This window comes from Leuresthes tenuis, unplaced genomic scaffold (assembly GCF_036924035.1).
Source record: "Leuresthes tenuis unplaced genomic scaffold, fLeuTen1.0.hap1 SCAF_16, whole genome shotgun sequence".
Lineage (NCBI taxonomy): Eukaryota > Metazoa > Chordata > Actinopteri > Atheriniformes > Atherinopsidae > Leuresthes > Leuresthes tenuis.
The window spans coordinates 8659534-8687013 of record NW_027325370.1 but is presented as its reverse complement, the minus strand read 5'-3'; the positions used below and the strand labels follow the sequence as shown (position 1 = coordinate 8687013).

The 27480-nt window shown below is 37.8% G+C and overlaps 2 protein-coding genes across 3 annotated transcripts in view; one reads left to right on the top strand and one right to left on the bottom strand.

Moving 5' to 3' along the window:
• Positions 1-1262: 1262 nt before the first annotated feature.
• Positions 1263-8130, top strand: dclre1b (DNA cross-link repair 1B). Its single transcript, XM_072367563.1, has 5 exons — positions 1263-1319; positions 1689-1969; positions 3329-3494; positions 3601-3783; positions 4742-8130. Exons 2-5 carry the CDS (start codon positions 1772-1774, stop codon positions 5926-5928), a joined length of 1734 nt encoding a protein of 577 aa, XP_072223664.1. The 5' UTR covers positions 1263-1319; positions 1689-1771; the 3' UTR covers positions 5929-8130.
• A 15948-nt stretch (positions 8131-24078) lies between these two features.
• The window catches only part of cpne5a (copine Va), a 63997-nt gene continuing 60595 nt past the window's right edge, over positions 24079-27480 (bottom strand). For both annotated transcript variants that reach the window (XM_072367693.1, XM_072367694.1), the window contains 2 exons: positions 27298-27371; positions 24079-25862 (listed from right to left, as the gene is read on the bottom strand). In XM_072367693.1, the coding sequence (XP_072223794.1) occupies positions 25668-25862; positions 27298-27371 (269 nt within the window). In that variant the 3' untranslated portion in view covers positions 24079-25667. The remainder of the gene's footprint in view (positions 25863-27297; positions 27372-27480) is intronic.

The following is a 27480-nucleotide window of genomic DNA, read 5'->3' as shown; positions in this document are numbered from 1 at the left end:
GCCATCACCATAGCAACGCCCCCATTTAGTACTATCCCGTCTCCCATTATTTTGGACAAAAAATCAAAAAAACTAATTACTAAAATGTTGTCCTGGTACGTTCAAATCACGTGTGTGAAATAGTTTAGGTGAACACTTTTATGACCCTGTTTATTTTTCGGTTGACACACCATAAACCCTGACACCTGATGGTTTTTTCATTGTTTGTCTTATAGAGATTTACTTATTTATTTTGTGGTTAATAATTCTCTGATATATTATTGGTAGGTCAAACATTTAGCATGATCATTTTCATGTCATAATATCGTTCTTGAAACAGCATTTTGCTTCTTTATGGTGCCATCTTGTGGAGAGTTGAGTGCAATTTTTCTATTGATGGTTTCCAATCCAAATGTCTAATCCAATATATCTAAAACTACAACAACACAAACTACAGATTACGCTACATATGCACAATCCGTTTATTTGTTGTTACGACATACTTGTGTTGTTTAGCTTGATTTATTTCATAGGCATTTATTTTGTGTGTGTAACTTGGGCCAAAATAAATCAAATTCAGTCAACAGTGACGCCTGTAATGTAATCTCAGGGAGAATAAACTTGGTTCCTATTCAAAAGTTTAAATATTTCTTAAATTAAACCCATGTGTGTCCCCACGCTATATATACACGATGCGATTTGGAATTAACCATAAAAAAAAAGAAACCATCTTGACAGTAGATTGTGGTATTTCATGTTTTCTGTTGAACTGATATCGGGAAAGAATTAAAATGCTATTTCTATTTTACAAATTTAAAAACAATATTTTGAGAAAATATTTCTGCAAATGCAGTGGTTAAGTTCACGTTCAAAATAGGCCTACCGCCTACATTATATAGCCTAAGTGTAAGGTTTATCTACACAAGAATAAACAGTTTTCATGTTTTCACACTGTTGTGTGGTAATTTTTCTGAATAAAATGTTTCTAAAAATGTCTTACAGCTATATATATATATATATATATAGCAGATTTTCAAACTTATTTTCATTTGCTCCTATTCTTGTTTGACTTGATTGGAGAGCTTTTATTTATTTTCATTTCTATTTGGTGTATTTTCCCATAGTTACAGGAGTTTTCACTGTTGATGCTGATTAGATATTTTCATCCCAATCAGTGAGGAAACTCGTCTGTCCAAAGAGGCGACACACGGGGTCCTACACAGTTCAACCTCTAGGTGGCTTTATAGTGCAGAAAAAAAATCATAGCTGCAGCACAAAGCAGCAGAAGAAGAAGATAAGGAAGAGGCGTTGAACGCTAACTTAAAAACAGATATGGCGGGGTATGTAAGCATCGAATGAAATGTAACTTGAAAGCATGGAAATGTAACGACAGGCCACATGTTAATAATTCTGAAGAGTGAGCAAAATATTTTCAAGACGCGAAATTTGTGCGTCGCAGTGGAACAGTAATACGTGGTCGAAAAGTGCTACGTACAGGTGTAACGTTGGATATTTACCAGCAGACTAATGAAGTGTCATATTCTTAATTGCCCACACAGCTTTAACTTATAGCTAGGACTGCCAACCGTCCCTTGAAAAACGATTTTCAAGGGACGGTTGGGGGACTTATAGCTAAGCTTTGAGTGGTATTTTACAATGTGCCATGTACGCTCTTAACAGGTCTGTCCTAATTGCTTTGAAATAATTAGCTGTTAAACATTTGGCGTTGGTGGAAACCTGTGGCTGTCCACACTGCGACACACTTGGCTGAGCTCCACTGAAGGCATGAACAATGCCCGGCAATGGGAACGTCATCCCGCACACGCCGCTGGCTGTGGACTTCTGGCATGTGCGAAAGTGTCCAGGCACGCGACTTTTCTTTCTATCCCACATGCACGGAGACCACACGATGGGTCTGACCTCCACCTGGAGCAACCGGCCCATCTACTGCTCACCAACCACTGCCACTCTGCTGCGACTCAAACTGCAGGTGTGAAAATTTTGAATCTTTTGCAGAATTCTTTCAAATTAGTTGTTCAAATACAAGTAAACAACGTTATACTTTTGAAAAAAGAAGACTGAATGGCAGTATTTACTTTATCAAATATTTTTCTCACTTCAACATTTTGACATTTCACAGGAGGACCAGCACAGGTGTGAACAATAAAGTACAAAAAAATAATTACACCTGATTCCTGCATTAGTTTTAAGCTCCTGGTATTGATCATGAAGGGTTGTTGTGACATTCAAATTGTTTACTGGAACAGAGCCCTCTTTAATGTCATTAGTGACACCTGTGCTTTACCTGCTATCACAAGTCGCACGTAAGTCGTGAAAAAGGCCTGTTGCAGAACCCTACGGGCCTTTTCATTAAATTATATAATGGATCCTAAAATACACATGTAATGCATGTTTATATCCTATCAAATGTACTACTGTTGCCATAAATACATATTTTTTGGAATTAACATAGTGTAGTGCTTATTTAGAAGATGTTTGAAATGTTTAGTTCCATAAAGTCGCTGTATTCTATCACAACAGCTTGAGTTGTCCTTGATACAGTATAGTTACATATAATAATTGATACTTAGAAAAATAATGAACAAATAACATAATAATTGAATGTTCATATTTTCATATATTATTTCTCTTTATATTACCCACATTTAAAAAAAAAATGTATTGAATTTAGTTTAATTCAGATTCATTTAGTGTCAAATTACAACAAATGTCACCTTAGGGCACTTGAAAGATGCAGTAATACAATCCTAATCCAGTCAAATCAAATTCATCCAAATAAATACATTTTATACAGTTTTGATTTAAAAAAAAAAAAAAAAAAGTTCCCAGTTAAGGAAGCCAACAGATTGCATTGAACTGTCTCTTTACTTTAATCAGCCATCCGGAGCGTGCGATTAGGTGACTGTACAAAATCAGGAAGAAAGATGGAAGGAAGAAACCTCCGGCCGCCTGCCTCGACTGGCGGGGGTTGAAAGGACAAGAAAGACTGGCACCATAACACCAGGCCAGGGAGAAACACAAGTTAATGACAGCAATGATTTGTTAACTACAGGGAGAGTGAAGAGAGGTGCATCACAGGAGGTCCCCCAGCAGTCTAGTCCTATAGCAGCATAACTATGGGATGTTTTAGGGTCCTTTGAGCCATCCCCAATCAGAAGCCTTGTCAAAAAGGAATGTTTTAAGTCTTCTCTTAATGCTAGAGAGAGTGTCTGCTTCCTGTACCCAAACTGGCATTTCTCTTTATATTTCCTAATTTCTTACTCTTTTTGTTTGTTTGTTTGTGGCACTCCTATCATTCTGCTGATCACTTTTTTTTTTTCGTGCTCAGGTGAAAGAACGGTGGATTCATCCTCTAGAACTCGGTGAGCCATATCTGCTCCCACTGGACGACATAGGCAAAGAGAAGCTCACAGTCACACTGATCGATGCTAACCACTGTCCAGGGGCTGTCATGTTTCTCTTTGAGGGCTACTTTGGCTCCGTCTTGTACACTGGTAAGTTTATCTTCACTTGTGTAGAAAATATTTTCTTAACCTCTTTTCTTTTCAGCAGCATATAGTACCATGTTGATGACAGTATTATTACATTTCCTGACTTCAGGTGACTTTAGATACACTCCTTCCATGCTGCGTGAGCCATGTTTAAGGAACAACGCCACCATAGATGTTTTGTACCTGGACAACACCAACTGTGACCCCAACCGCACTTTGCCATCCAGACAAAGAGCCACTCAACAAATCAAAGAGATCATTCGTAGCCACCCCAACCACAATGTTGTTATAGGTGAGTTTATATAGAAACAGTGTTTCACCTAGTGTTGTACAAGCCTGGCCACCAGGCCCTCTGAGGGGAAAAAAAAAAAAAAGATTTTAGTATTATTATGTTATCCTGAAAATAATCGTATGAAAGCAATTAACTTTATAGGTTGTATTTGAGAAGCTCTGTGCTGCACTGTTCAGTGACACAGAGGCTTCCAAATATATTTTATTCATGCGATTGACCTAGTTTATGTGCAGGCATTTCGTTTCAGCTCCTCTGTGTTTTGTGCTTTCATTGGTTTGTTTCTTGCCTCTGCTCTTCTGTTGCACCGCATATGTGTCTGACAGAGCTGAACAGAACAGATGGGTGAAGAGAAGACAATCGTATGATTTTGACTGGGGTCTGGCAGTATAATGACTTCTTGATTTATATTGCTACTTTTTCAAACAATGTAAACTTAGACAGTTCAGTTTGTATTAATAATGTCTAACGCAGCTTTGAGCCAAATGTTTCTCCTTTTAAAGTTGTGCTAATGTTTGTGTTTCTGCTGTCACTCAGAGCACAGTCCATCCCTCCTATTTCTCCTTGGAGGAGCAACATGGGTTGCAGACTCTTATCTAGCAATTGTGTCCTTATACAGCAGTCAGCTTAAACATAAAACTACTGATTGGTAAATTATTTAACATTGTTCATTCTTTTACAAAACATGTTCCACTGGGATAACCTATATCCTAGCATATTAGTTTTCCTCGCATCAGACTTAGCCACGTGCTGCTCAAACTGTAATTACTTTTTATTGCAAAAAACCCCACTGAGGCAAAGACTCTTCTTGGCCTCTGTCAACCAGGCTGAACAATTGCAAGTCTTCCTCATGCTACAGCTGTGTACATGTTATACAGCCAAAATCAAAACCCAGATGCTATCTATAGGGATTTTATTAAACGTCACATTTGTAAAACCAGTGCTGCACATTGTCTTGCAGGCCTATATGCTCTGGGTAAAGAGTCCCTACTCTTAGAGCTGGCGATGGAGTTTAAAACCTGGGTTGAGGTGAGCTTTGAGAGAATGGAGACCCTTAAGGCTCTGGAGCTGCCTGACGTCTTCACTACTGAGCCAGGGTCCGGTCGTATCCGAGTCATGGACCAGTCAGAGATTAGCGCTGCAGCATTGCACCAGTGGAACAAAGAACAACCCACTTTGACCATTTTTCCCACCAGCAGGCCCCTCATCTCCTTCCACCCCAATGTTCATGTTGTACCTTATTCAGACCACTCCTCTTATCAAGAGCTGGAAGATTTTGTTTCTGCACTTAAACCCACCTCCCTTGTACCCATTGTAGGAAACTGTCTACCTGGAAGTCTGTCTGCCTTACTAACACGCAAAAAGCGGCATGAAATCCTAGTGCCTGAATCAGTCCGTCACTATATGTTGAAGCAGCCTGAGAGGCAGCTTAGCTCGTCAACGTACACTAGCCTTCGGCGCAGACACTTCAGACCTCTTTCTCCCAAAGGAGTGGTATTTGATTCTCCAGTGAAGGGATTTAGGAAACTGTGTAAAGAATCTTGGGAGGAAGACAGCCTGGAGCAGGACGAATCTGAGGAAGAGATGGACACAGAAAGTAGTGAAAGGGACTGTATCCTGGTTGATGCGAGCATGAATCTCACCCCTAAAAAAACCAGAGGAGGAGCTGTAGACACGTGGAAACTCAACATTGTCCAGACGGTCTCAGAGGAAATAGTGATGGCAGAGTCGGTGCCACTGAGTCAACTCACCCAAAGCAACTTTGCTCCAATGGAGATTCTGACAAACACTAAGGGCTGCTTGAACCCCATCAGGACCGGAAGAAATGCTTTTGAAACTAAAGCCAAAATGGGCCAAAGTCAGCATAAAGGACATGTCACACTGTCGGATGGGGATAGCATGAGTCAGCATAGTGGGACACATCAGAGCTGCAGAACTTCAGACCTACAGACCAGCCCTGACAACGCCTCCTTGGCTTCATCTACCACCTCAAATGAGCTGCAACGTGAGTGTGTAGAGGAGCATGAAAACAGACTTTTGATGTGTCTGCACTTCTCAGAGGAGGACTTTAAACAGAGGGGCCTTCAGCCACTGAGCTTTGTGCAAAAATTTACACTCTTACCTTTCAAGGACGAGGATGACATCTAAGACAGATGCTTAGATATTCTTGTTTTTGCCTTTTTGTAAAGGCCCTTTTGTTTTTCTTTGTCTTATCATAAGCACCTTAAAGCACGGTCTTGATGTTGGTTCCTTATTTACTTTTCCTTGTGGTGCCTCCAGTATTTGTTACCGACCTAAACTTTACAAAAATTTGCTGTTCATTGACCAACCTTAACTTTTGCCTTCTGGTGTAGAAAACATGGCCAGAATACAGTACATTAGGAAACGGTTTACATTTTGTGTGTGGGGGGGTAATGCATTGATGACATTGTGACAAGAGAAAGATGCAGCTGAAGTACATCTTTCGCTCTTCATATTTGTTGTGAAGTCACATTTAAGGTATTTTCAGACTCGCATGCTGTGGGTTCGAGTCAGAAGGGTGTCGTGCTCAGCTGTGGTCCTGCTCGGTTGGAGAGCAGTTCAAAGCCAGCTGTACTCATCCCCTGCCCTCCACATCTGAGCTGTGCTGCAAACTGCACATGAATCTGAGTAAAGTCTTCTGTCTGAATCTCTGTGGTTTGACGTTGAGTTTTACATCACTGTCCTATTTTGTACATTCAGATACAAGTCTGATTTTAGTATTCGCTGCTTGTGAAGCTGTAGCTCATGAATGAGACTAACTCTCCTCGTACAGAAAGCATGTATGCACATTAGCAGTATAATGGCTGTGACCTTGATAGTCAAAGATTATCGATTGGTTTTAACCTAAAGGTTAAAATCACATTCGGAAAAACACTTTTCTGTTTTTGTCATATATCAGGTTCTCTATGTGAACTGACCTTTAAAGTTGAATTTGGAATTGGCACGACTGTTTTTTGTAGGTTTCCTTTCAGATGCAATTATTGACATTAAAAGTGAACAATTTTGGTTTAATTTTTATTTTGCCAAGAGAAGGTTGTGACATTTGTAACTCGGGCTGAATAATTGATGATAAATACTTTCTTTTTTGTTCTAACTGCCTTTCTGTGGGTTGTACAAAATAAAGCACTAACCATGTGGGTTAGGATTGTGGAAAAAATCTTTGTTCAATCTGTTGCGTTTGAATTTAATATTACTATTGCCTCTGAGATGTATTCTGCCATGGTGTAATGTTCTAGTTGTACTCCAAAATAAGCTGTTATCGTTCTTTTGACATGTTTCACTTTGTAATGACATGAAGCAGCAGTGTTAATATGTTCTGACAGTGACGTGTTTAGAAGGTGCCAAAACCTGTATTCAATTAAGATGATGATTGAAGATCACTGAAGCAAGGTTATTTTCTCATTTTTCATTGTTTACCTATAAGCTCTAAACCTCACATGCTAGTTTGTAAAATATTTCCCCGGCTTTCTGTTTGTGGACCAACCTACTTGTATTGAATTTTGTCCAAAGCTACACTTTGTTTTGTACAATTTGAAAAACAGTAAATGTTACTCTCATTTCTCACTCCTTGTAAATTCTCTTGAAATCTGTTAATAAATCTAAACATAACATTCACTCTGAACCCATTATGACAATGATCACCAGTAAATTATTTTGTAGGGATTACATTGTATAGATATTAGTAACAGTTTAGTTAGTAACCTGACTATATGTAGCACTCAAAACTAAGTGTTTTCTTACTTAAAATGCTGCTCTTCTGTTAGTCTTTCACAAATCTCCTGTGAATTGAGTTGTATTTAGTTGTTTACATTAGTTTTTTTCAGTCTTTTCTCTGATTAAAACTGTTCCTCCTGTTCACATTGTGAAGCCACGCTGCCTTTTTATTTGGGAGAAATAATTACTTTGTATTTGATTCCAATAAATGAAACGTAACCCACACGTTAGCTTTTCTATTAATTGATTTTGAATACTAATCAGAAACCTGCACTAATTTCTTGTAAACTACAGGGAAAGGCATTTCCCTGTAAAAGACATTCAACCGTGTAGAGCTTATATATGAATCGTTTCCTGAGTAAATTAAACTGTTTTTTCTCAAATGTAAGTTCTTTAGTGTTGTTTTAAGGTTCATGCATAAGCTGTTTGTTTAAAGAATGTGGGACAGATCTGTTTATGGGCTTACTGTAAGCCTGATATTTGAGCGGTTTCCTGTTGCAATGCCATTATCATCCCAAAGATGGCAGTAGTCTTCAAAGGAATTTCAGCAGTGTGTCTTGCTCTTTATTTAATTTGAATTTATTCTCCTGCAGCTGTTATTATTTCTGTTGAAAAATAAAGGTGGTAATAGTATTTGAGCAATATCTCTTTTTGCCCCCCCCATCTTTTATATAAAGATAATATGATTTTGACAAAAAAGAGCTGCGTGACAGGATTTATCACCGGCCAACAGAATTTAAAATCTAAGAATTCTGCGTTATTGTATACTGAAGCTCGCCTGCTGCACCAGCTCACTGCAGAAGCTGATGTCAGTACTTTCAGCCACCTCACACGGTGGTTAGTTTGAAGCCCTGCATGAACGTTATCCATCATCCTGAGACCAGAACCTCCCCAGAATAGCACAGTGAGCAGTGTAAAATCTCTGAACAAACAGCACAACACATCCAGCTGTGTAAACATTTCCAGTTGGCTCTGATTCTAACGCATCCCATTAAGCTGCACTCTGAGAACATGTCTTGTGAGAAGTTGACTCTGTGTGAAGTTCGGAAATCTCTGAGGTATCATGTGGCAACATTATCGAGTCACTGTCAGTGGGATGTCAGGCTTACATGAGCTGCCAACGGGAGTCTCCTCAGCCCCCTGCTGTGCTCATAAAGTATGAATGACCACCTCCTGCAGGATGTTACAATGCGTGTTAGGAGAGGGAGAGCTCACATACAGATAAAGCTGTTTGATGACCACTGTTGGAGAAACCATTCACATCTTTTGGGCCTATACTGTAAATATACTCAAAGCAAACCTGATACTTCGCAACTTGATGCATTGTTTCATTTAAAAATAAATGTGCTGAAAAGCTGGACAGAAAGTGTGTAACTGTCCAAACACTTTGTGCTATATTACATCATTCGATTTTAGCTGCTGTTTTTATGAGTGAGGCGGATTTTACTGCTGTCCCTGTTGGGGCTAGTGGCAGAGCTCGACGGCACATATACACAACAGCAGCTATTCATCATTGCCTGAATGTGTTCAAAACTATCAAGAAGATCATTACTAAGCAGAAAGACCTTCACTGAAGCAGCTGGAAGCAGGAGATGGTTGCACTGACAAATGACCACAAATTTGGTTAAGTTTTTTTATATATATATATATATATATATATATATATAAGTTTTACAAATACTGACATTCTTTCAGTTTGATGCTGACTCTACAGATGAGCCCTACGTAACTCCTACACATGGCAGACATTGTATTGACAGTGAGATGCCCCACCTTTATGTGCACAATCAGGATGTTGTGCTCTGTGAGGATGCCAAGAAATCAAATTTTAGAACAAAAGGAACCTATGGATGGATAGCTGATACAGTGGCTCAGATTAAAGTCATTATAGTAATCTTTCCTGACAGCAAGGATGTCAGACTATTGTCCTACTGATAGTGGCTGAATTATAATCAGGAAGAGACCAGACTTGAGATATAATTTGCATCAAGATTCCTGCATATCTAACAAACTTGTAACTCCCAAATGCTATTTCAAGACAGTGCATTGTAATGCAACAACAGGATGAAAATAATAAGATGAAGCTCTGGCCAGGAAGTGAAAGGAAATGAAGTGTCTCATACCCCCACAGCATCGCAGCAGGGTATTAGGGCTAAAGTAATGGATTCCTCACACACACCATTACTTCAAGTGGAAATCATGAGGACACTGCCACCTGCAAGACCAAGACCTCTTTCTAGGAGTCACACTGCTTACAGAATTATGTGGCTTTAGCATTTCACTCTCCCTTCAAATCAATATTTCCATTAAGTATGGTGATCTGATTATCACAGGCTCTGGCTACTTAATCATGAATGTGATGAATTACAATTTTACGGCAATAATTGGCGGGCCAGGGGAAAGCAAACAGAAATCCACTCAGACTCACAATGTGGCCGTGGGTGTTTCTCTTTCCTTCTTGTGCTTCAGAGAAGAAGAAGAGAAGGATCCAGCTGTGTAAATTATAGCTCTGCTCTAGCAGGAGCTGTCTTCATCTAGGAACCAAAAATTTAGTCATAAACCACAAATTCCAATGACAATATATGTGCACCTGCCTTCCTTTTTTAAGTGTGAATTTGCTAAATAACAGCCCCCCCCCCAACTCTTTGAGCAGTGAAGAATGATTTTTTTCATCCTGCAGTAATTTCTTTTCTTGAGTCTGGATGTGCATTTGCTTTCCCCGTACCATGATTATGTATCTGTTTTCAACATTACTCTTTCTGAAGTCATCCCATAGTATCTACATTATAATTTATACAGCAAATCTGGAGATTATTATCTTCTCCCAGCAAGTAATTTTCAGAGGTTTTATTGCTTTTGACCTGGCACGGGAGGATTTCAGCTGAGTTGCTTCATTGTATTCCACTGTCTGAATTTTTACTGCCAATCTTGGTGTAAGGTATCAGTCATAATTTATTTATTTGTCATTTTTTCAATTTATTCCAAGAAACATACTCCATTTCCCTAATTTATTTAGCCACCATAACATTTTTAGATTCCTTTACTTGGTAGAGGAGAAAACTGTTTGTGACCATTAAAAAAACCAATATAGTAATCATGAAAATTAACCTTTTTCTTTACAAGGTTTGTGGATTGGTTTTTGGAGTCTAGATAAACGTTCATCCATAATGCAGTTCAGGTTCTTCAAGTGTTGCCCAATATATATCTATCTATCTATATATACTACATATTATTCTGACCAAATCAACATCTTCATAAGCTTTAATGACAACGGATGTGTTGTGGTTTATCCTAAAACTCTTCACACATGTGACCAGGGACTTTGCGGTAGGATGCCACTGATATCACTACGTTGGCAGCAATGCCCGCTTTGCTGCTCCTCCTTCATTGTGTCAACCATCATGCCAGACTCCTCCTCTCTCATCTTGCCTCCCTCCTGGTCTGATTGGACCAATCGTCAGTACCATGCTCCAACCAAAATTAACTGCCCTGCTGTTTAAAACTGCAACTAATTTGTGAGTCAGGTTGACTGTGGTTTTATGTGAGCAGCAAGTTTCCTCTTGTTTATGTGTGCTCTGTCACACTGGCTCAAAGTCTTCTGTTTCCCTGTATCAGTTGGCCATGGGTTACAAGCTGTCTCAGTATTCTATAATCACACACTGGTGAATACTTTTATCTATTCATCTACCAATATTTCAGCACAGCATTGTGTGTATCTGCTGGGTTGTGGTTATCTCTACCTTTATTTGTTTTGTATCCACCTAAGTAGGCATTTATGTGATTTTGTGGACACTGTACACAGTAGTATTCAGTTACTTCTCTATTTAGCACATCAGAAGCAGACCAGTTGCAGCCTTCTCTGCTTTGCTATGCTATGAAGGTGAAGTTATGTTCTTTGGATTAATTTAGAGGTTTAGTTGGCAAGTTAAAGCATGGTTAGGTGTACAATCATTAGAGCTCTATCTCTGATTTAGCAACACCTAAAAGGCCTATAATGTTGTTTTTCTTTTCACATTGCATGTGACCTAACATTAATGTAAAAGCAATGGAACTTGTGGACTTTTTCAACAGTCAAAAAACAGTGACTGCAGTGAAAGTGTAAACTTTAAAAAAAAACAAAAAAACATTTCCAATTATTTATAAAGAAAAACTTTAAATACATATAATATTCCTCAGTGTCCTTGGAAGCTAATTAGGCCCCCATTAGCATAAATAGCTTATTTCAGGTATTATTCAATATTCAACAAGTCTCTGACATTTATTTGCTGACATTCTGAACCACTCTCTCTCGTGCAGCTAATTCTGTGGTCGCTTGAACTTCCTGATTCAAATTCCTTGATGACACTTAGATATGGGCTTTATCTTGGCTTTGCTGGATTTGTTATTATGATGAGGGTCATTAGACAGTTGAAAGGCTCACCTCCAATTTAGTTTCAACATTAAAACATACAGACACAGGAGGTTCTGAATTACAAAGGTTTAATTAGCGCAAGTTACGTTACACCTCTTTAGTCCATAAGCTAGTTCTCTCTCTCATTATAATGTATATATATATATATATATATATATATATATATGTATATATGTATATGTATATATATATGTATGTATATATTTTGGGCAACACTTGAATATCCCTATATTTGCTCGGTAGAGGAGAAAACGGTTTGTGACCATGAAAAAAAAAATGAATATAGCAATCATTAAAATTAATGTATTTTTTTTCTTCTTTACAAAGATTGGGGATTGGTTTTTGGAGTCTAGATAAACGTTCATCCATAATGCAGAAGGAGTCTTCACCATGGTCAAGCATCACATCACACAGAAAAGTTAAACCAAACATATCAACTTGACAAACCGCTTGACTTGACACAGGACCTTCCTGCAGGCTAAACCAGTGAGCAACAGAACAGCTTTTTAACTCCCAGCTCAGAGAAAACCTCATTCCCTGTTTCATTTCCACTCTGAGGTCTCAAAACGCCGAGTCTGTCAGCCTTCATGCTTCTTCAAAGACAATGCCTCTGACAGAAATGTGTGGGAGACAAGCACCACCTCAGAGCTCAGCATAGGTGACATTAGACGAGCAACACAAGACCTTTGGCGTGGTGGAACAGAAAATAAGAAAAACACTGGTTTCTGCACTTTGTAGTGATTTCTCTCAGTCCCCTTTTCTCAGACTGTTGCAAAGAGTTGGAATGATGAAGCTGAGCTGTGTCCCACCCACACAGCAGGAGAAGCTATTAACGTTTTGCTTACAGTCTACTGCTATTTCTGTTGTCCCTGCCAGTGTTTTTCTGTGCAGAGGTCTACACACATACACACATACACACACACACACACACACACACATATTGCAGTGTATGTGCTTGTGTCTTCTGAGATTGTAAATACACAAGGATGAGCAGGGGTAAGAGGGATGAGCAAACAGCTTTGTTATTTGGGGAGAAGGCGGAAAAGGATTTGGGGAGCAGGGGTAAAAGCTGCCAAACTCATTATTTTTCCAAGATGTAGCTGCATTTTCCCTTTCTTGCAATTCCCTCTCCAACAAGCCATCATTAAACTGGGAGTCTCCCATCCCAATACGGGAAATATCAGGATGCACGTTAATAGTTATCATTACAAGTTGTTTATGATTTTCTCGTTCATTTGTCACATTCTTTTACTTCAGAAAAGTCTGAATCAGCCTATGTGAGACTTTCTTACTGTATTTTGTCTTCATCTAAGGTTAAGTTAGTCATTGCTCTCTTTATTGAGTTACCCTCAAGCCATACCAAAGGTAGGGAGCCTTTAGCCTTCACAGGCGCAGATCCAGCTGCAGGTTGATGATTTGTAAGACTCTGCTTGCCTGTGTACCACATCTTCTCCTCCCCACTCCTACCGTTATACTCCTCAACTCTACCCCACTGTTTTAGCTATTCTATACACTTGTTTTTACCCCCCTTTTCCCTCTTCAAGCCTCTTTGCTTCACTTTAATGCTCTCTATCCTCTTCCTCTGTCCTCTCCCCACTTTTCTTTGTATCTCTTTCTTCTTCATTTTTAAAGTCACCACTCACCTTCCTCCCCTCGATCACCTCCCTCAATTTTCTCTTCTCATTCTCTGCAAGCCTCATAGATATGATACTTACTCCAGATTACTGTGAAGGTGATCTGAGTAAGGAGTGCAAACATGCAGAGGACACAGCAGAGAGAGCAACAGTTGTCAGTAAAAATTATTATCTGGGAATAATGTGCTGTATGAAACATCCATCTGCTTTCATTTAGTTGACCTCTCTGCAGCTTTTTACAACATGGCAATCTGTCCAAAGCGAGCACTGTGAGCTCTTTTCAGTTAATCACTAAATGGCACATGTCAACAGGGAATGGTTCTCACCAATGAAATCTTTCATGATTGCTGGCAGCACTCAGTCATGTAACAGCCTTTTTATTTGCATCACATCTTTACTTCAGCAGGGAGATTGATTAAACATAGAGAGAGATCAAAAAGTTCAACTAAAATGTGCATCAGGTTGAAAAACATAAATTTGATCAATATGATATGGGTACATTTTCCATCCATCAAACAAGCCCTACAAATGTAATAACTTAATATGTTATTGGTCTATTTTGTCAAGAAGAAGAAATTATCATCAAATATCTGACCTCTAACGCAGAAAAATTCAGAGACAAAAACATTACAGTTTATGTCTCTAATTTAATCCTGAAACAGTTGACGTGTTGAATGAGCAAGCAGTTAAGACTATAGAAAATCCTGTTAATTAGTTACAGACTGGCTTATCTACCATCAAATGTTTATGTTTTATGCAGGCATAAATATTCAAATGAGAGCCCCAAATTATCCCTGACAGTTATTTCTGTGTGTAATTTGAATAAAATGGGGAACAGGCTGCTCCAATGTGCAGTAAACAGGGAAGAAGGCTCCCTCTGCCAGATGTAATAATGTCCAGCACTACAGACTCCCCTCTGAGACGTCAGCACTCTCATACAGCGGGTACTCTGCTCTTCTATATTTTGCAGTTACTGTTGCCAATTTACAAGGCCATCAATTTTTTCTTTACCCTTTTAACATCAAGGCAGAATATTTCATGCATATCTCAAGGTTACTGCAATCAAATATCTGCACTGTGTCCTTTAAACAACTGAAATATGCATGTTTGTGTTTATTTTCTCTGAACTTGACATAATAACCAAGCTGATTCATCACTATTATTTCCTGAGTGGATGGCTCTGCACAGCTGACAAATCTCCAGGACATTATCCGATATAGGTGGTAATGTGAAACCACCTACTGCTCCTCTCTGGCTCCACTTCAGTGCACTGAAAATTCACTCATTCTTATGACATAATTCTTTATCGGTAGCCTAATGACGATTTATAACCAGTTCTAGAGCAGCAAGGGAAACATGGTGGTGAGTGGGTTTGTCCTGCTCAGCGAGACCCGTGTTGTAGCCCTGAGGTGAGTGGAGTTCATTTTGAACAGCAGAGCAGAAAGCTTACAAAAAAAAGGTGTAGAATATCGTTACAGTAGTGAGAGGTGATTAGTAGAAGCTGCAGCCATCCCACGCTTTAAGTTCCTGTTTTCTTAACTGACCTGAGCTCAACAAGTAATGGATGTTGCCATAAGGAAACTCAGCTGACTGCTGCAGAATGTGCCATGTGTTTTAATTAGGCTACACTGGCAGTGCTGTGACATATCAAGAAGAGGTGGTTGTGGTTATTGTTCAGGTACTGACCTTTCATCCAGTATTAATTTGTTTATTTTACAAATGTCTTGTCACTGCTTAAATGTAAAATGTTTAGCTTTAATTTTTAATCTCTGCTTTCTTCAGTCTGCTATTTTTGATGTGATGCAAATGATAAACATTCAATCATCAAATGTAGTTATACATTTTAACATATGTGTACAGATAAACAATAGTGCCTTTTACCATTTTAAAGATTCCTTATTAAAGAAATGGCTCCAGAGTTTGAAAAATATGCAAAATGACTTTCTTGAAGAGGATTGATGCTATTCTCATACACTGTGTAGTTATTTAGACACTCGGTTTGAAAATGTAACCATTAAACAATTCTTTTAGCTTTTTTAATTGAATGGCTTCATATTTTTCTGTAGACCATCTCTTTTTAAGGTTAGAAATGAGACATTACTGGTGATAAGGGGTTTGTATACTGGACTCTTTTGAGAAATATCTCCACATTAGCCTATGTGGAACCAGAACTTGTCATTTTCATACTTTGTTTTGTATTACTGGTCTCAGGGACCCCACATATATCTTTAAGTAAGAGTGAATTAGACTAAAAACATGGACATTTGTGTTGTTACAAGAAATTAATTTAAGACACATGTTACTTTTTGTACTTGTTAAAAATAAATAATGATACATTTTTGTATTTCTATTTTAAAGCATTTACTCACTCATACAATCTCAATAACCATTTAAAATATTGCACTAACATAATTACAGACCAAGGCACTTAAGGCAAAGGTAATTTCTCTTGATGTAAAAGTATCCTGGGTGGAAGAAACATTCTGTCAGGCATAAACAAGCATACATTGTCTTGATTTAATTTTACTTAGACTTCATGTTTTCAGTGAAGATAGAATTTGTTGACAAATGAGCCTTAAGGGTTTTGGCACAGAAGTGAATTTGTGTATTTCCCAAAATGCTCAACCATTCCTGTGGGTTAGTTTACAGATCAGAAAGGTTTGTCAGATATCTATTCTGACTCATCAGTTGTTAATTGTCAGATTTCCAGATGAATATGTTCAGAACACAACTCTCATCTGAAGGATTTTTGCATTTTATACATGTGAAATTCTATACACTGTACAAGTAGGATGTAATTCTATGTCATTAGCTGTTGATTTTCTTCCTGGCTGCCAGTTGGTAGTTATTGTTCAGGCAGCATGTGGGTGAGCAAGGGAGGTGTTAGTATTATCTTAGGCTGGTAATTTATGGCTCCAGCTGCTGTCTCCCCCTCCCCAGGTGGACATCTTGATTCCTCAGCAGTGCGTTTAATTAGGGGGAGAAAAACAGAAGTCTAAGGGAGATGCATTTTGAGACAGGGATACCACTTTCCCAAGGGAACAGATGTGTGGATAAAAATCTACCAACCTGAAAAAAAATAAAAGATCTCACCAGAGCAGTTTTTCTTTTGTATGATCCCCACTCTGACTGTTTTACTTGAGTGAAAGAAATGAAAAGAAGACCATCAGATTTTTATTGATGAGAACCTAAAACAAAATTGTTATCATCTCTGGAACAAGAAAAACAGGATTTAGAAGTAGACAGCGCTCAGCAGAGTTAACAACAGATCGCCTTCTGAAGGGGAGTCCGATCAGATGGGAGGAGGCTGTCAGACAGGCCTGATAGACTCAAACAGGATTTTTGAGGTGTGCTGGAAAAGACAGGGTGAAAAAAATTGACCTTTTATTTCAATTAACTGTAGAAGACATTTTCCCACATTCCAGAGGAGGTAGGGCCTTCGGTCCCAGGACCTGGTGGTGGACACCAAATGCGAAGGTGGCCACTATGTTGAAGAGGGAGAATTTCTGAGCCTGGAAAGCTGGATTCAGGACATAGCTACCAGAAGAAAAAAATATATATTAAAGCAGAATAGAAAAATACTTTATTCATCCCCCAGTGGGGGAAATTCAAGTTAGGCAAGTAGTTCAAAGCAGCTTTCACCAGTTTGTCCAGGCACCTACAGTTTTTGTCTGTAGTGCAACTTCAGCATAGAAGAGCAAAGACAACAGCAAAGAACAGTGCACTCTCAATGATAGTGTGATAAAACATGCACATCATGTCACTGCAGACATTGATGGGACGGCTCTGGCCCCTCCTGTACACTGCTTCTATGTTGGCAGACCACTCCAGTTTTTCTATCCAGCACCACTCCCAGGTATTTGCAGGTCAGTCTCTATCTCGCCTCTATGCAGACTGACTGGCATGGAGTCTTAGATCTTCTGAAATCCATCACCAGCTCTTTGGTCTTAGTAGTGTTCAGGAGCATACAGTTCTTTTTGGTCCAGCCATAGAAGGACTCCACAAGGTCCCTGTACTCCTTCTCCTGTCCACCGCGCACGCATGCCTCAACAGCCGTATCATCAGAATACTGATACTTCTGAATACTTCTGTATGTGGCAGGACTCAGAGTTGTACCTGAAGTCCGATGTGTACAAGGTGAAAAGAAAAGGAGCCAAAACGGTACCCTGCGGAGCCCCAATACTGCACTAGGTTACAATTAGAACGGATACGGTTAGATACGATGGAAGGAACACCACTTTTGCCAAGGGAGACATTTGGAAAGGTCACGTAAAGAGATCGTTGACCACTTGCTTTCAAACAGGTCTGGAATCCAGATCAGGAGAGAAAGAGGTGATATTACCTTTTTTTTGTGATTTTGCTCAAGTTACAAGTGAGAAAAATAAACAAGACAATTAGGAGTAAAGACAAGTGAAGATATAGGTGTGTGATTGAAGATTAATTTAAGTGTGTTATTCAGTGTGTAAGGGTATGTGTGTGCGTGAGAAATACTCAGCAGCCATGCTGAGTTAGTGTAAATAGACAAACTTAGATAATACCAATGATTCAAGCAGCCATATTTCAATAGTAACATTGTAAATAATCATAACAAACATATAAGTTATTTGTGATAATAATGATAATACTGTCTGTCACTGACAAGATTAGTACTAATACCAGTACCACCACCACTACTACTACTACTACAGCTAGTACTGCTACTATCAATAATAATAATGATAATAATAATGAAAATGATAATGATATTACCTAATCAGTGTTCAGCAAGGAAGGTGACACTGCCTTCAACAGTCGCTATTGCTAGGCTTTGGAAAAAGCGCTTTGGCAAAATCCTAAACCCAAGGACACTCCATGGTAAATGTAAATGTAAAGCCAGAGCACTGGAGCAGATGATCAATAATTGAGCTTTGAATATAAGAAGAAGACTACAGGTTCTGTCTAAACTTTGGCACTGTGGACTGACTTTGTTCTCTCTAACAGGTCAATGTTTATAATCCAGCTGAAATCAGCTGAAGTTGCTTTGGTATGTATGGTGATTGGACTGTTTCTGCATGCTGTAAAGTTCCTTCATACTTATAGTGAGAGCTGTGTTTGAATTCTTGGCACTAAGTCAGGCCTGTTATGTGTGGACATTGAACTTCGCCAAAGCTGCACCTGGTCTCCATTACTGTTTCTCATTGTTGGGTGTAACCTCAGTGAGGAAAGCATCTGGCATGGAGAACGAGATTCTAGTGTCTATTCTGGCATCACTACAAGACTGCCAACGAGGCATGTTCTCCATCTACACTAATTCACGGTGACATCTTTCCTCATCTTTATTTTCTTTTGACCAGTTGATGTTTTTTTTAAGCTAAACTCTGAAAATGCACAATTATACAGTGGCATAGCCAAAAATCACAATGTTGTGTGCACATAGAATTTTTTTAAATCTGGTACTTCAGGAAAAAAATAGCATTAGATGACGTTGGTGTTGAATTATAATGTCCCAGCTGAATCACCAGTACAGGCACCTGCATGGAAAAAAAGGAAGATGAAACCATTACACTGGATGGAGGGCACAGAAATAGTTTAAAGGCCAAATAACCACACACAGTCACACACTTGTAGTTGCACACCCACACCACCATAGGAAGAAACATTCTGAACATCTGTACTTTTTTTCACAGTAAACTAAAACATGTAACCCAGCAGGGACTAAGGATGAAAATAGTCAAACTAAAGATAACTGAACTCACTGAAATTTCTGTCGATCTGTTGCATCTCAGTAAAACCAAGAAGACAGTTCTGTTTGTGCTTTTCAAACACAAGTGCAACCCAAAGTGCTTTAAATGCTTTACATGATAATAATTTGAATATAACAAGGATGTAAAGTAAAAGGAAATATACACATATCACTGTGCATTGTGTCATGAAATTAGTTTTTCCAGTTATTCTGGTAGTAACAAAAGATCTATAGAACAGATCATTAGGTTGGTCCAAAGAGATAATACTCTGTTACCATTTCTTATTGCACACTGGAGTCAGTTAGTGTGTGATATGGAAAAGAATCTGGCTTCTACTGAATCAATACTCAATCAACAACAAACTTTAGAAAAAGAAAAGAAAATATTGGTGTTATGGGTGATCAGATACTATTTTGTATTTACTTTAACTTTTCCTATTTATGAAGAATTTCTGGCAAAATTTGTGTATTCATTGCAACAAATACATAGAAAACTTTAATCTTCAGAAGATATTTGGAAAATATGTAGATAGGATTAATCTGGTTATTAAAATGAACATAATTCATATAGATACAAATAAATCCTCAAGTAAGAAACTGTTTTATTGCCTTTGGCAAAGATTTCAAACCATTTGTATTTACGAAATTCAGTGCTGTCTGAAACTGAAGGGATTAAAAATATCATATCATCAGGTACTTAGTCACAAAGTCCCTCTGTAATGCTTCAGACTGAAGCATTGAAGCATTACTCTTTTTCTGTGGCAATCCAACTTGTGCGTTGATACTTTAACCCTAATGAAAAGGGAAAAAAAGAAAATGCACTTGTATAAAAATGTAAAGACTACTTGTTTATAGTCACTGATGAAATTACATTCACCTTTAGCTCTACAAGTATAAATAATTTCACATTTCATGTTTTAGATTGGTACTTGATTTAATTTCCCTCTCTTGAATCTCAAATTGTGCAAGAGTGCCAATTTATGTTGTTCAAAATGTGAATCTGTATACTGTTTCTCCCTCTCACATCAATGTGTGTGAATGCCGTTTCACCCATATTTAGACTTGAGGTTAACCACAAGTTGAAGAGATGAGATCTTAACAACTTTGTAAAGAGCAGCTGTTGGCACACATATTTAGTTTTTTAGAGGTAAACAACTCACATTAAATGCCTCATTTTCAGTGGTTACACAAGCCGAAGAACATGCAAAAATAACTATTGTTATTCTCATTATTTCAGTATTTTAGATTTGACGCAGTTTCTTTGAAGCACAATGATCAGCTATGTTCACCTATGAGTAGGCCCATTTAAAGGGGAACTCCGGTATTTTTAAACCTAGACCTTATTTCTGGCATGAAATACTTTTATCTACTCACAGAGAACAGTTTTGGTGAAAGTCGGCATCCTTCAGAAGATATTTGGATTACTCGATATCCGTGTATAGCCCTCTATAAGCCCCCCCGAGAGCCGCCAATAACATGAACATTGCAGCTATGAACTAACAGTGCAATAGTACGTGTTCACTCATTCATTTGTCTTAAAGTATTGATGAAATAAAGAAATAATGCCTTATTTAGAATTTAAATAGCTTTTGAAGGACACCGACTTTTACCAAACTGCTCTCAGGGAGTAGATGAAAGTATTTCATGCTAGAAATAAGGTCTAGGTTTAAAAAATACCGGAGTTCCCCTTTAAATTACATACTATAGGCTTCAGACAGCAGATACACAAAGCAGATAATGAGTCTCATACTTTCTCAAAAGTTGGTAAAGTTAAAGAAATAAACAGACTGCAGATGAATGCAGATATTAATTTACAAAGTTTCTGTTGCTGTGTTTATCTCAAGGATTCTCATAACTTGTAATAAAAAGTTATTACAGTCTGTAACTTATTCTTGCTACATCTGACGGTGACACAGTAAAAACTCACTGTGCATTCTGGCAAAGTTGTCAATATCTTTATTAATCTTCTGTTAAGGCAATCCATTACAAAGCATTTCACAAACCACAGTATGACGACAATATTGTGTCCAACACCTGGTTTGGAAAATATTCAGCATGCAAGTCAGAGACCAAGAGAGGTATGTAAACAACCTGGGATAAAATGGGAGCATTGGCAAGAATAACCCATACAGTATGTGTCTCATAGGATCAGAATGGAAAGAAAACTAAGATGCAACATGCTAGAAGAAGCTGTTATCTCCAAATAACATCTTAAGTAACAAAGAAAGCTTATGGCAGATGCACTATGAAATGACAGCAGACTATCAAACCTTCTGCCACTTTGGCACAAACATGCACATTGTCTAAAGAGGTTCAACAACTGAACACCTGTTGGCACTAAGTATTCTTCATATGGGGCTTATGTACATAATTAGAGTTCTGCCTCAAAGACCAATCAAATATAAGGGACAAATGAAGCAATTTCCATATGAGAAAATAAATGATTCAGCTGCTGCAGAAAAATGTAATCAATAATCTCATCTCATGTTTCACAATTGCATAAGTGTCACTGTGTTCTTGGTAGAGAGGTTGTAGGAACAAAAAAAACAAAGAGCCTCTTATCGTTTTAGAAGAACTACTGAAAAAAGCCATTTAATCCTACTTCAACTGGTTTTGTGTCATAATAATTACATTAAGTATGTTTTTTAAAAGTGCAACACCTCCACCTAATATTTTAGTTGTATTTGTCTCTCACAGACATTGACTGAACATGAGATGCATATCAATGAGCTTCAAGACTGCTAAATATAGCTTTTCCACAGTGTGAGAAAGTCTGACTCATTCTGGAAAAGTAAACTTAAAAAATGTTACTTAAATACATCAATATTTTTCCCGACGAATGAATTCAGTATATTCCAATTATTTTCTTGTAGATTGAATGGCTTTCTGTAGAGGTAAATTTGTATTTCTGAGTGCTATGCAAAAAAAATTAAAAAATAATGGCCTCCTTTCAGTTCAGATGACCCACTGACTTTGGCAGCAGATTCAATTTTGCTTTATCTTGTGATGGATAAATGTAACCAGAAATAAAAGAATTTTAAAATAAAAAATAAGGTTCTGGGTTTGTGACAGGATAATTGTGGTGCCTCTGGAGTGAGTTTCTGCAAAATCATCAGACTCTTTCTGCTCTCTGTGGGCACAGAGCAGTGGGAGTCGAACAGCAGCGAACAAAGACCGTCACATTGATACAGTTGCTCAAAACACAGAACAAAATTCGAAAGAGACTTACATCCTCAAACAACATAAGATACAAGATATGTGTAAACATTGGCTGTCCACTGTCTTTCAGTGAAACTTGTTTAAACACTAAGCAATGCACAAAAGAAAACAAAAAAACAAATTCCTCTCTTAATGAAACCCGTTAATGTTTACTTTTTCCTTGAGGTGATGCAAATAGCAACAGTTGAATTGTAAACATGTCTTGACTTTGAATATTGTACAGCAAGGCTTGGTGAGACTGTCAACTTTCATTACTTCATTTAAAGTTTTAAGTGAAGAGCTGTTAGTATAAAACAGTACAGAACACTGGCAGAGACAGTGTGTATTGGCTGCTGTGGCTCTGATACTAGTCCTAATCTGGAAGCAGTTTCATCATCTCCGACATTTTCTACGTGTGCAAGTTAAACATGAGACCCGCTGCAACGCCACAATAACACCTGGGTAACTGAATTTGGATATGTTTCAATACAATAGGCACATTTGGATTGAGATACTGAGTGACTCTGAGAGAGTGATGTCTGAAAATAATGGCCATTATGTAAAGATAATGTAGGATGTACATAAATTTAAGGACAGTCCCTAAAAGAAGCCGTGAAGCAATGTGCAGGTATCAACAACTGGCAAACATTTAATGGTAACGCCTAATTTTGTAACTGTATCGCAAGAATTTAAATGGTTTCTAAATGAGTTACAGACTGTTGTACATCACGTTAAAACAGTCTAATCCAGGAACAGTGTTAATGTTTATAGGACAGAAATGTTCAATCCCAGATCCTAAAAGGTTAGGACGCAGTATGAAATGCAAATGAAAAGAAAATATACATCAAACATTACAAGTGACACATTTTACTATCGAATGAAAATATCAGCTCAAATTGAATTTGATGGCAGTAACACATCTAAAAAAAAAAAAAAAAATGTTGCGAAAGGGGCACCAAAAGCTTGGACAAGTAAGTGTTACCAAAAGTAAATAGGTTTATGGGCAACAGGTCAATAATACGTCTGGGCATCTAAAGAGCACCTTAGAGAGGAAGAATCCCTCAGAGTGAAAGATGGACAGAGAATCAACAATCTGAAAAAAACTGAATCAATATATGTCAACTAAAGACACAGCAGAAAATCAATGCTGGATGCCTGTGATTTTAGTGCCCCCAGACAGAACTGCATTGAAAATAGGTACGACTCTGCATGGCCTCAAAAACACCTCCAGAAATAATTATCTGTGAACACATTTCACTGTGCCATTTGCAAATTTAGGTTAAAGCTCTTTCATGTAAAGATGAAGCCAAATGTAAACATCATCCAGAACTGCGGCCATCTTCTCTGAGCCAAAGTCTATTTAAAATAGACTGAGGCAAAGTGGAAAACAGGTGAATCAAAACTTGAAATTCTTTTTGGAAATCATGGATGCTGCATCCTCCAGACTAAAAGAGGGCTATCCAGCTTGTTATCAGCACTGAGTTCAAAAGCCTGCATCTCTTATGGGGGTGAATTATTGCTTATGGCACATCTGAAAGGTCTATATAAGTTTCAGAGCAACATATGCTCTCATCCAGATGACAACTGCATCTATTACAAAAAAAAAAAAAAAACCTGGCTTCATAGTCGAAGAGTCCAGGTGCAACTGAAAACATTTGACGCATCATGAAATGCAAAATACGACAAAGACGATCCAGACCTGTTGATCAAATTCAAGATTAGCAGATATTTTCCATGAAATCTTACCATCTTACCTTCAATATTTGATGTATTTTCTATGTTCTACTGTTAATATGACAATGAAGAGATTTTCAGATCATTGCATTTCACACACACCGTCCAAATTTTTTTCGGAGGGGGTTGTAGGTAAACACAAAAGTGGACCCAGATAAGACATTACACAAGACACAGACTCAAGAAAAAGGTTAACTCTTCAGTTTTGTGCACTCAGTAGATAAAAATAAAAAAAAAAATAAAAAATTAAAGTCCAACTATCTTCTGTGGGATTTGTGATTATTTAATCTTCACTCTGGGAAACTAACCAAAGAAATCAATGTAAGGAGGAAAAAAAGTGTGAAGATTGACATCAGCAACTTAAAAGTATATGTAAAGGATACTTTTAAAAAAAGAAAAAGTCAAAATGAAGAGTAACTAATAAATATAATGGAGAGGAACACGAAACAGCAAGATGATAAATGACATATGGCAGCAACTCCTAAATATAATTTCCCTTCTTGCATACGAACAGACTGAGGATGGGATTAAAATCAGCTTGTATGTTCATATATTTGTTTTGTTTTTTTTAATGGTAAATATCAGCTAACTTTAACATATTAGTATAATATTTCTTATAAGAATTATTTGTTTAAAATGAAGACAAGGTTGAAACCATGATGCAAACATGATGTCTAGGCCTCAATTATTTTCATTGTTGTTTAGCTTATAAAGATTACAACCTTTGTGCTTTTATTTGGACAGTAATTAGTGCATTCTGTTAATACAAATCTTAGAAATATGTATAAGACATAGTGCTGAAAACTCTGCATGGAGGTCATCTACAATCCAGCTTGTAGTCCATGTGTGAAAATGGTTAATGAATTGCAGAATAGGTTCCATCACATGCTTTTATATTACAGTCTTTATCAAAGTAGAAATGGGGATTGCTTTTCTTACACTGGGCCACAAAATATAAGATGAAAAACTACAGGTTAATCCCCACCCTTTAGAACCCCCTCAGAGGAATAAATTATCTCTGCAATGAATAAACAAAAAAATATTTTACACAAGATTTCCTAGTTCAACACACATCAATTCCAAAAGGTATCACAAACATGATACACACTGGCACAGCCTAACATATCTATGCCTTCAAACAGGCCCTCTCTATGGGTTCACTTGCTATCCATTACATCACCACTTTGACAGTTAACAACTAAAACTTCCCTGTACACCAGTCTCCTTTCAGCGCTCATATCCTCAAGCATTCAGAGAGACAAACACCCCCTGATCATCATCAGCTTCTGCAACAGTCTCCTGCTCCAAATCAAAATGGAGTCTCATCACCTGTTTGTTTAGCTGGAATAATATTTATTGAAAGGGCTCTGAGAGGATCTCCACTTTCCCTCAAAGAACAGTTGGTGGCTCTGGACCCTGCACTATTCAAAGCAGACCTGTGTGGGGGAGGGCCTCAGACAGGGTTGGTTTCGGGGAGGTCACATGTTGAGTTGAGTTGAGCTGGAGGGTTGGGGTTGGGTTTAATGGCTCTGTTCTTCATGTAGGAGATCAGCTGGTCAGGGATCTCAGCAAGTACATCTTTAGCCAGCCGCGCCATGCTCAGCACGTGGTTACCTGTGCGGTCCATGTAGTCTCTGAATGGTACAAACTGTAGTGACAAGGGAAAGAAATAAATTACTCTTTTCAAATAATGGATTAGGTCATGGCCTTAATCTGTCTCTCAGCCACCTTTACGTCTCCATCTGTAGTTCGTATCAGAGTTCACCCTCTGATTATAGTCAGTTATTGGGCCTTATTTTGCAATAGTTATTGAAAATACAGACAATCCGGACACAAACAGAACAAAATGAGTCATAACTCCCTGTAAAAACCTGTACAGGCTATCAGCGATTACATGTAAATATCACCGTCACCATTAATAACTCTCTACCTCCCTGTCTATTCCTTCAAAGTTTAGATACTTCAGAATCAGCTTTCCAGCCCTTTCATTACATTTTCAGACAATATTTAACATTAGAGAATAAATTATATGTAGAATGTAAAAAAAGGGTTTCTGAATTAATTTCAGACATTTACCACAAAAGTGATTGGTAAACAGCATTTACTAAAAGAACAATCCCAAACAACATATACATATTCACCAGTATCATCGCATTATATATTTGAAAATAAATAGAAACTAATATAAACAAAATTTCCAATTGAATAAACTTGTAAGTAGATATACTGTCACCATCTGGTATACTATGGTTATAGCCACCAAAGCACTAACATGAAGGCTACATTTAAACAGGTGAAGTGTGCAAGGATGCATGCAAAAGCTCTTAATGCAAAAACATAAACCAAACTTTAGCGTATTAGATTAGTGGGGAAACAACTAATGAGATAAGAGGGTGTTGAAATCCAAAGAATTGAGCACAAATATGTTAAGAAATGTTACAGACATTTGTCAATAAAACTATGAGACTTGATAATGGTGATCATTTTAATCTCAAGAAAAAAAAAGCGGAAACAAAGAAAGATGGTTTTCTTACAGCATAAGAACATCCATTTATTCTTTTTTAATATACTCTCTTAAAGTTGGATACTCAGGGTCGTGGGGGGGGCTAGAGCCTATCCCAACTGTCATTGGTTTAATAATTAACCTGACATGCATGTTTTTGGAAACATGCTAACTCCAAACAGAAAGAACCCAACAGGATTCGAACCAGAAACCTTCTTGCTGTGAGGCGACATGCAGCCCCGCATAACAACATGGATCAAATAAATTTTAAAGGAAATTCCCGCCTCCGTTTGTGGTAACATGTGAACAAAGCTGACATTCCAAATTGAGGACATGCTGTTTGTAGATTCTGGGTCATCCAGATGAAGTGTGGGGGACAATAAATTCTGCTAAAAAAAAAAAAAAAAAAAAAAAAAAGGGAAAGTTTCATATTTTACAAATGTGTTAGGTAAGTGTCATGATAATAGTCACTATATTTTGATATTTCATGTAAAGGCATGAATCCCAATGGGGCAGAGATGATATGATTTCTGCTTGTGCCTTCCCACAACGATGTGATATCACATTAGAGTTAACTCACCTGTACAATGTCTCTCTCTGCCAACTTCCCCCGTGAGGAGATTCTGACATCATCACCATCCAGCTCAACCATAGCTAAGGAGGAAAAAAAAAAAAAAAAAAAAATTCTTATTAATAAATAATCTCAAGTTTGTCTTGGTATCCAAATGATGCACATAACAATTTAAGCTCATCAGAACACTAG